This window comes from Alligator sinensis, unplaced genomic scaffold (genome assembly GCF_000455745.1).
Source record: "Alligator sinensis unplaced genomic scaffold, ASM45574v1 scaffold1647_1, whole genome shotgun sequence".
NCBI classification, from domain to species: Eukaryota; Metazoa; Chordata; order Crocodylia; family Alligatoridae; genus Alligator; species Alligator sinensis.
The window spans coordinates 5380-15972 of NW_005843257.1; the positions used below are offsets into that span (position 1 = coordinate 5380).

General features: G+C 45.8%; 1 protein-coding gene across 1 annotated transcript in view; it reads left to right on the forward strand.

Annotated features, from left to right (window-relative positions):
* The first annotated feature begins 530 nt into the window (after positions 1-530).
* The window catches only part of SYN2 (synapsin II), a 208543-nt gene continuing 198480 nt past the window's right edge, over positions 531-10593 (forward strand). The window contains exon 1 of the mRNA XM_006038134.2: positions 531-669. Within this exon, the coding sequence (XP_006038196.1) occupies positions 559-669 (111 nt within the window). The 5' untranslated portion in view covers positions 531-558. The remainder of the gene's footprint in view (positions 670-10593) is intronic.

The following is a 10593-nucleotide window of genomic DNA, read 5'->3' on the forward strand; positions in this document are numbered from 1 at the left end:
TTTGGCTGAATCTGATTCGGATATTCAGCGGCTGCCGAATCAGCCAAATCTCCGAATCAGACAGGCCCCATCCCCCACCTGCTCTGCCAGCCCCGTCAATGGCTGCCCCGCCTGGCCCCAGCTCCCAGTTCTTTGGGGAAAAAAAGCCCAGCACTCCTGGCTGCTGCCAGGTGGAGTGGGGGGCAATCCCCACTGCCCCACATTGCATGAGGGGTTCTGTCATGAGTCCCCATCCCCTGCCTGCTCTCCCAGCTCCAGCTCCAGCTCCCGGCTCTTAAAAAAAAAAAAAAAGCCCCTGCTCACTGGCTGCTGCCAGGGGAGCAATCCCTGCTGCTCCCCTCTGCCCCAAGCTGTCTTTGATTTTCAACTCATTACCTTCCTTTTAAATACTATTTTAATTTTTTTTCTGTCCAGCAGCTGGTACAACTTTCCCTTCTAAGACTGCTGTTTATTGTCAGATGAAAAAGTAATTTGATCATCACTTAATAGTTACATACTTTTTTTCTCTTCAGATCATTCAGACCTGATTTTGTTCTTGTTCGACAACATTCGTTCAGTATGGCTGAGAATGAAGATTTCCGTAACTTAATCATTGGAATGCAATATGCTGGCATCCCGAGTGTTAACTCCCTTGAGTCAATCTACAACTTCTGTGACAAACCATGGGTGGTAAGTGAGATACAAAATTTTGAATGTAGATGTCTGGTGCAAAACATTATGTCATTACTTTTTTTTTTTATCTCCATTTCTTCTTAGGTAATAAGCCATAAAGTCAATTTTTAAGGTGGTTGACCTATAATGAAAGAGCTAAAAAGCAACCCAGTTGCATTTTGTGTGTCACACTGAATACATCAGTGTCAGTACAGTAAAGAAAGAAAATATTTTTAATAAAAATGGTTAAATAAAGAGAGGAAACTGGCTGACAGACTGTGCTAAGATCCTCCTCTAGTGAGGAAGGCAGTTTCTTCACTGCTTCTCCCGCAAACAAAAAAGAAAATGTTTTTTTGTATTTGTGGCTTTGAACATAATCTAAGTTAACTCTTAGCCAGTGTTTTCTGTACACTTGTGAATTTTTAACCCGTGCTCTAGTATGGAAATATGAAGCTATTAGGCTTCCTTGTTAGAAAGCTCTTTTCATAATCCTGTATGTACTTACTGGGAATCAGATTCTGCCCTTGGTTACTTATGGGATAATGGGAAATTAGTGGGGTCACTGATTGTTCCCTTATAGAAGCCATATCCAAGTCAAAACAAACATTTATTCAGGCCTTTTGGATACTCATATGTTCTGTTTGAGTTCACTTTATAAAGTTGAATGGAATTAAGATATAATGTGATCTTTGTGGTGTGTATGGAATAGGAACTTACTATAGAGATCTGTGCATTACATTGTTCATTTGAGAGAGAGGCACAAGATGATTATGGTCCTTGCAATTACTTTTCTTTGGCAGTTTTAATTGCCCAGTAGTTAATAAAACTTCCAGAACTGCTGCCATGCATTATAAATAGTAGGTGATTCATATGTTTCTCCTCTGAAATATGAGTAGAAAATGTACACTTGGCAATATTCTTCTCTTCTATTCGCTGCCTTCAGGTTTCTATTTTTTTAGCTCTTTACTTTTAAAAAAAGACCTCCAAGAATCCTTTAATATATACAGCTCTCAGCTAATTGTATAACATTTTATATGTTGTGATAAACAAAAGTAGGAACCTCATAGTTAACATATCACTTACTTTGCTTTAGTAAGGTTATTTTACCTTACTCCACACATTATTTTAATGCATTTGTTATTTTCTGCACCATGTGGCACTTCTTAATGCTTTGATTCATTGTATGCAGTAAAGCTGGGCAGTGAGGCAGTAGCAGTGACATTTATATGCAATAATGGTGTAATAAAATCAAACGAATAATACCTCATTGCAGTCTTCTTCTTGTTGCATTAGAATCATGAGGGGGTTGAAATATCTATGTCTGTATTGAACTTGACTAGCCAGCTGAAAGCTTTTGTAAACATAATATGCTAGACCAGGGGTCGGCAACCCCTGGCACGCATGCCAAGCATGGCATGCGAGGCTATTTTGTTTGGCACGCCGCGGCCAGCCCCTGCTCTGGGTAGCTGCTGCCAGCGACGGAGCCCAAGCTGCTCCCAACAGGGTTTGCAGCATCCCAGCTGCCTGCTGGGAGCAGCCCGAGATCCCGGATGGCAGCAGCTTCCCAGAGCCGGGGCCGGCTGCAGCCAGGAGGCTCCAAACAGCTGTGCCAGGCTCCGGCATCAGCTCTGCACCGGCACGTGCACCCGCATGCTGGAGCGGGCAGGGCCTGAGACAGCGCAGCCCTGGTCTCTCCCCACCTCCCAACACGGAGGTGATGATCCCGGCACAGCTGTTTGCACTCTGCCGGTTGCTTGCTGCGGCTTCCCAGAGCCCGGGCTGGCTACAAACAGCTGCGCCAGGCTCATCACCTCCATGCCGGGAACGGAAGAGGGACCAGGGCCGCGTTGCCTCAGGCCCTGCCCACTCTGATGCATAGGTACACACGCCGGTGTGGAGCTGATGCTGGAGCCCGGCACAGCTGTTTGGAGCCTCCCGACTGCAGCCGGCCCCGGCTCTGAGGAACTGCTGCCAGCTGGGATCCCGGACTGCTACCAGCAGGCAGCTGGGATGCTGCAAGCCCTGCTGGGAGCAGCCCGGACTCCAGCAGCTACCTGGATCCGGACTAGCTGCTGGCAGCCCCCGAGCCCGGGGTGTGGGTCAGGGGCTTTGGGTGAGGGGCAAGGGGCAGTAGGGCTGGGGGGCAGGGGCTTTGGGTGGGGGGCAAGGGACACAAGCAGGGCATCCTCCCATGTACCCCTTGCCCTCATTTTGTTTTTCTGCCATGCCGGCACTCCGGCACCTTCCAAAGTAGGCATTGTGGTGTTTTTTGGCACTCCAGCCAAAAAACATTGCCTACCCCATGCTAGACTTTCAACTAAGTTGTTCCATCAAAGCGAAAAAGGAGCATTTTTTTCTCTTACAACTGACTTTTTTATATGTAAAAAGATCAGCCATGAACTTTGGTTATGTGTTTCTTACAACATCAGTGCAGAACACTATGCTAAAGCAAATATGAGGTTACATATGTAAAACTAAATTAAACCAGTTAACGTTGCATATTTTGCTCATTTTATACTGTATACCCTACAACCAAACAAAATGCACTGTTACTTACATTTTTAGGCATAAGTATTTAAAAGACAGTGTTTCCAGATAACATTAGAATGTTAGATAGTGACACAATATTTAATGGCAAAATAGGATTTCTATTCAATTCTAAATTGTTTCTTTGGCTGAAGTTCCTCATACCTTATCTGAGTCCAAAAAATAAATGTTTTTAGAAAATGATGTTAAAACATTATTATCTCACTTCGACTTATTTGAATGTGGACAAAAATGTTTTTTCCACTAAGCATTATTTTCATGGTGAAAACCAAATGACATCCTATTTTTTAAATATTTGATCCTTCTTTGGACATAGTCCAGCAAGTACTACCACCTTTTGACACCTTTCAAAGATTACCATTTTGAGAAAATTCAGATATTCAGACTATTTTCAGATGTCACTCTAGTTACACACGCTGGGCCACTTTAAGTTTTCAACCATCTACTACAGATTGTTTCTCAAAAGCTATTTTTACTAAGGTACGTGACTGAAGGCATAATTTGAACCTGTAGATATTTCTAGTTTCTGTGCATATATCTATAGAGAGAGCAAGAGGAAGAGCGATAGCTTCTAGCTAAGCACAGAACATCCCTGTGGTATCAGACACAAAAGGGCAATATTATTTTTGTTTTGAACACCTTAACTTGAATTTCCTAATACCATTGGTGATCATCATTGATATAATTGTCACTAGGGGTCATTAACAGTCTCTCAGTTATTCAGAAACCTCACCAGAAACCTTTGATCTGGTCTTTGCTAACTGTGTCCTCTAATTATAAGTCTACTTGTAAAGTGATACACTTTTTTTATAACCATTCAGAATGCCCACAGAGAATCATTTCTACAGTCATCCAACCAGCATCAGCTTTTATGATTTCAGACATTCTTTCACTTTAGGGCAGGCTCTTCAATAACTCAACATATGCCAGCACTCAAGGCCAGATTCTGTTCCATCTATTAGGTATCTAAGTGCAATGAATTTTCATCCTGTTCAAGTCCCTGAAAATCCATTATTGAATCTACTTTAATAATGCAGCAGCATCTTGCCCTTAAGGTTGAGTCACAAAAGAAGAGTACAAACAAAAATCCACCTTTTGCATTGATTTTTTTGGTGACTTTGACCAGGGTGGAATAAAATCAGAATAGGGTACTGTAATAGGACCAGTGTTCCAAGGACAACCTTGACACCCTCTAGTGGCCACTCAGCTCCTGTCCTGCTTTGGCGCTTCACCCCACCTTCATCATGACTTAATGTTCTTAGTAAATTTTGCAAAGGGAGGCTACCCCCAGGGCCCTAGAACAAGCTCCAAGCGAGCCTCCTGCCAGTAAATTAGCTCAGACCCTACTGGACTCACTAAAGTCTTCACACTTGGTGGGCCCTCTATGTCTGTATGTGGCCCCAGGGCACCTGCTGCCTCATGGACTAATCGCAGCCTCTGACACCCCTTAGAGCAGGGTTGGGCAAAATACGGGCTGGATCTGGCCCACCAAACACTTCCCTCTGGCCCGTGGAGCCCCTTCAAAACCCAGGTAATGGCGGCTGCCTCTCTAAAAGCCTCCAGCGGCAACCAGCGACACCAGCTGCCACCTGCAGCACCTCAAGCTGTTTCCTTGGGTTCTGGTTGTGAGGCAACCAACCCTGACCTTCCCGGTGGGGCTGCTCCTGCTGCAGCTGCAGTTGCCCAGGTACTGCTCTATTCCCCCCACATCCAGTGGCTCCTCCTCCTGCCCCTGCTGTGCTGTTCTAGGCAGGGGGAAGCTGCAGCCAGGCAGCTCCTGCCCCAGTATGAGGGGCTTCAGCTCCATCTGCCAGCCACCTTTCACTCACTCTGCCTGCTTAACGCAATGAGCAGCCCCCTGCAAGTGGCCATTAGGCCTGTGTGAAATTTCACCCAGTGTTTTGTTTCGAAGTGGTTTCAATGCGCTTCAAGCTCGAAACAGCAAAATCAAAATGAAACAAAAGCCTTCAAAATAGCTTTGAAATGAAACAAGGGAACTCAAAATGTTTTGAAAGTTTTGAATTGTTTCAAGTTTCGAAGCCAGGCTTTCTGGCTTCGGCGCCAGTCCCAGCTGGCAGCACCCGTCTCCTGTCATCCAGCAGGCAGATCAGGGGCTCACCCACACCCCCTGGAGGGCTGTGGGGGCTGTGCCAGAGTCCTCCCGGGGGTATGGGCCCCTGATCTGCCTGCCAGATGAGAGGAGCTGAGTGCTGCCACCTGGGACCAGTGCCGGGAAGATCGCTGTTGCCTCCGGTCCCAGGCAGCATCACCCACCTCCTCTCATCCAGCAGGCAGATTGGGGGCTCACCCACACCCCCAGGAGGGCTCCAGGGGCTGGACTGGAGCCCTCCCAGGGATGTGGACCCTCATCTTCCTAGCACTTGTCCCAGGCAACAGCGAGCCCCTGATCTGCTTGCCTGCTGTACTTTATTTTCCCCCATAATAACCTATGGGTGAAACATTGAAACAATGTCAAAACAGCAAAATAGTTTCGACTAAACGAAACGGAATGGTGCTTTTGAAACTGAACAAAACTTGAAATGAAACACTGTTCTGTTGAATTGTTGAAATGGAAGTCAAATTGTACTGGTGCTGTTTTGGACAGCCCTAGTTGCCATGTGGGTGGAAGATGGCCAGGAGCTGGAGCTGTAACCCCGTATGCTGGGGCAGGAGCCACCCGGTTGCAGCTTCCCCACCACCTGGCTGGGCATGTGGTGCCTGGCAGACACCTCACAGACACTGTCTCTTATCCTCAGTACCTGCTTCCTGGAGCAGCACAGGAGGGGCAGGAGGAGGAGGAGCCACTGGAGGTGGGGCTAATCAAGCAGTACCCAGGTGGATGCAGCAGCAGGACCAGCCTACCAGGAACACGTGCGCGCTAGCTGGGGCTAGGGCTGGAGCTAGGGCAGTGCTGTCAGCAGGCACAGGCTACCCTCAGTAGGAGAAGACGGGGCTTGGTCCCACACCTGCAACTGCACCAAACTGCCATGGCGAGCTCTATTGCATGCTCCCCATGCCCCCACCCCAACCAGTTCCCAGGAACCAAGCACGTGGGCGGTCCCCACCTTTCTCCTGAAATGTTCACACCCCCCACCCCTCCACATCCCATGCAAACACTGACACAAAGACCCCGCCACACACCCCCACATCCCCACACCTAATATACAAGTCAGACTTTATTTTGAGCTATTATGCAATCACCTCTATATATACTACTCAGAAAAATAAAAATATTTTAAAAATAAACTTAAAATATGTTATAATATATGCTTATTTTTTAGTATATGATTTGGGTTTTTTATCTATAATTTGTTAAAATAGTAGCTTCTAAAATATTTTCTGTGTGCAGCCCTTGACAGCTCCCCAAAACTTAAGTGGCCCACCAATGAAAATAATTGCTCACTCCTGGTCTAATGGCATGTGTGTTCAGAGATGATGGCTGATGCAAATTTTGAGAAGGTATTTTTGGGGACTCATCCAGGCCAGCTACCTTACATGGAAAAGTTATGTAAAAGGTCAAATGTTTAATATAAAATTATAAACCAAATGTCCAGATATATCTATTTAGTCACAGTTTTTATTAACAGTTGATGGGAAATAGACAGTGTCTGCCCCAGGTAATTTATTTAGCTGGAAGTGAATTATAGTGTCGGACTAGAAAGTGCAACGGATTGATAAAAGGTTACATAAAGGATGTCTTGAATCTGGCTCAGGTGGAGTAGCTGATAACTGTTTGGCCCAAGGAAAATCACTCAGTTGTCAGAGTGAAGTTTGTAATAAAACACAAAAAATCATGACCATGATTGGCATCAATTACCATCTTTGTCAGCAGTGTCGATAGGTAGGGCTGTGCAAATAGGGAACTATTCAATTTGGATTTGGATTCAGCCTATTCAGATGCCAGCAATTTGATTCAGAGATTCAGATCAGTTTTGCTATTTGATTTGGCTGAATCAGCTTCGGAAGATTCGGAGCTGATTCAAAGAGATTTGGATATCAGGCCATAGAGTATAATCAATGAAATATCTATAACTCTGTTGGTTTTTGGCCAATTTGAATTAAACTTGCAGGGATACTAGCCTATGCTGAGGGCATGATGCCTACCAAGTTTCAAGTTGACAGGTGCAGGGCTTTCTGGGAAAGTGTGCCTCAAATTTCTGAAGGCAAAACTCATGTCAGATGTCTGTGTTACACCACAGCAGGGTAAAAACTGCAGGGGTGATAACTCTTGCTGAGGCCACAAAGTCTGCCAAGTTTCAAGGAGATAAGTACAGGGGTTTCTGGAAAACTGCACCTCAAGCTACCAACAAGCAAAACTTGTAACATAGGTGACACTGTGTGTGTTAAGGCACAAGGGGGTGAAAACTGCAGGCCTCCTCGGCCCTGCTGCAGCCATGAAGCCTGCCAGCTGTCAAGGAGATACGTGCAGGGGGAGTCTGGGTTCTGGGGCCCTGCACCTCTGGCCACAGGCAGGCAAAACTCGTGACATGGGTGGGTGACACCATGTGTGTGTTCAGGTACACCCTTCCTGACTCTGGGGCTGCTGGACAACATGGCAGTGTGTCCCAGTGAGGTTTCCTCCTCCCCTACAGCTTCATCCAGGTCCACCACTGTAAACAGCAGCAGGTAAAAATAACTTAGGTGACTCAGCATCAGTAGCACCAGCAGTATCTAAGGTAGCCAGACTAAACTGTCAGGCCCTTCTTTCCTCTCAAGTAGGAGCACCTAGTGTGTGTCTGTTAGGAGCACCCTCACTGTGTGACTGGGTGTGTATATTTGTGTTCAGGTGCGCCCTTCCTGGCACTGGGGCCTCTGCACAACACAGTAGTGTGTCCCAGTGAGGCCCTACAGTCTCAGTCCAGTCCACCACTGTAAATGGCAGCAAGTAAAATAACTTAGTGAGTGAGCAGCATTAGCACAGTTGCACCAGCAGCATCTCTAGCCAAACTGTCACAGAGCCTTTCTTTTTATAAAGGAATTGAAAGCAAGAAGTACAGATGTAGTGTTGGATATGTTACTCATGGTGTGTGATGGCTTATCTTGTGTTTTTATTTTTATATGTTTATTATGGAAAAAAACAGAATAGTTAGAGAAATATATCTCAGGAAGCTTTCGGGTTAAAAAACCCTTTGTCAGGCTGAGGAAGCACCTGCAGTTGGTGTATCTCTCTGGGGATAGTTTGCAGGTTTTCTGTTTTGAGCTGTAGGAAGTTGGCTTCAGTTCTGGTGATGAGCCTCCACAACCTCACCCTCCTCCAAGGTGCTGCTTTCCGGAGAAGGAGACCTGGGTCTAGGGGAACTTTGAGGGGTGTGGAGCTCAAACTGTGTGAGTGTGTTTAATGTGTGCTTCCCTGCACAATGATGGATCACACTGCCAGGGAAAACATTGAGCATTCTTTTTTAAAAGTTTGCAAAAAGAAAAAAAAGGAACAAATATAAATTGAAAGAAATGAATTGGATAAGTATTAAGTAGAGAGATTCTAAGCTAAACTAAGCTAAGCTATATCCTATCCAACCCTGTCTAGGAACAAAAAAGGAGCAGGCGACTGACTGACTAGGAAGCAAGCCAGGCAATCCAGTACCTTTCTAACGCTGTTGCTCACTCAGAACCAGCTCACAGAAGGCACGGCAAGCCTGCAGACAGAGGCTTTTATGCTGTTTCTATGTCCCACCCCCCAGACACAGTGATTGGAAGGGCAGTCAGAGAGAAATCACACTCACTAACCAGCTAGAGATGTCAGTCTTTCCCCGCCCCTCGTCCCTCTGCTTCCCCTCCCTCTTCTAAGTTTCTGTTTCCCCAGAAAGACCATGTTTGGAATCTCCAAATCATTGAATCTCTTCCAAATCTTTTCTGAATCGATTTGGAGGCTCTGAATCGATTCCAAAAGTTTTAAGCTTCTAGATGTCACAACTCAATTAAGTAGTGCCCATGTCACAAGCAAGAGATACTACTTAAAGCAGTTTTATTTTACACTAGGTTAAATAAGGGTTAACAATAATGATAGTAACCGCCTTTTTGCTGCGCATGTCAAAAAGAAATTTATTGCTGCGCCACTAACAGAGATAAAACTTTTGCCTTCTGTGCTGTACATAAATCATTGTAACTGGTCAGAGAAAACAGGGAGTAGCCCTGTGAAATAACACCCTAGCGAAAACCGCTAGGTAATTGGCGATTCTAATTAAATTTATGACGTGGTGAAAAGCAATTGGCTATTACACAAATAAAACCCACATACACTTCCGCAAAGAGGAAGAAGAAGGGGGACCTCCGTACGCACCTTGGAGACCTCTGAACATACGTGTCAGAGTAACTGGCAATTTGATCACTTGTCAGTGCCCCCCCGCATCTCGACCCAATCTCAGACGTAAATCAACGATTGCTGGCCCGACCATTTTTCTGCCTGACTTATGCAGACCGACCTACAAACGCTAAGCTGTAACTAACCAAGTATCTTTGACCTCCGTCTTTCACCACCTTGACGGCGTGAGTAAACAATCTTGCTTTGCAACCAATAAGCGTCTGCCTAATTAATTCCACTCCAAGAGTCAAAAGTACCCGCATGACGGCCTCTAAGGCTCCGGACCCCTCCCCCACTGCAGTGCACGGCAGCGACACTAGAGATTCAATTCGGATTCAGAGATTTGACCTCTGAATTGGGCCGAATCTTCTCTGAATTGAATCACGAACTGAAGCTTCACACAGCCCTATTGATAGGTGCAAAAATTAGTATAGCTGGGGACAAAATGTCTTTTGGCAAGCAAAAGTTGTCTTTCAAATACCTGGGTTTAAACTCATGGATAGAAGTATTTTACAGTACTCTCCAGATTCAGTGGACCTCCTGCATTTCTCAGAACAGTTTTGAGTCATTCAGTGGTCCCCAACCCACTTCCCATAAAAAATTTACCGTGGAGCATAGTCTAACCAAATGTAATGCAAATTTTTGTAGCATTTGATCAAGTTTTAAACAATTTTAGTTTTCTTATCAATAAGAACTTTAGAGTCAGAGGCTATTATAAGGCTTTAGAGTCAATGGGCGCATCCAGATGAGCCCGCACGTGCTTCTTGCAGCGTTTTAAACCCCTTTGACATGCTGCAAGAGGCACATGCAAGAATAAGAAAATGTTCCCCATGCTGCAAACTTGCAGTGCGGGGGCAAAATTAGACCCCTGGATATCCAGGCGTCAAAAAAATCCACACAGAAAAAAAGTGTGCCCTGAGGCAACTGGAGGCTGGGTCCTCCATAGAGATGCAGGCAGCATGGCAGCAGCAGGGAGCTGGATCCAAGCTCCACTGCCGGTAAGTAAGGGGTCAGGGGGCTGGAGGAAGGGGTAGGGGACTATGAGGCAGACCCCGCTGGCCCTGCCTACTCCCCCAGCCCCCCTGATGCCTACCCTG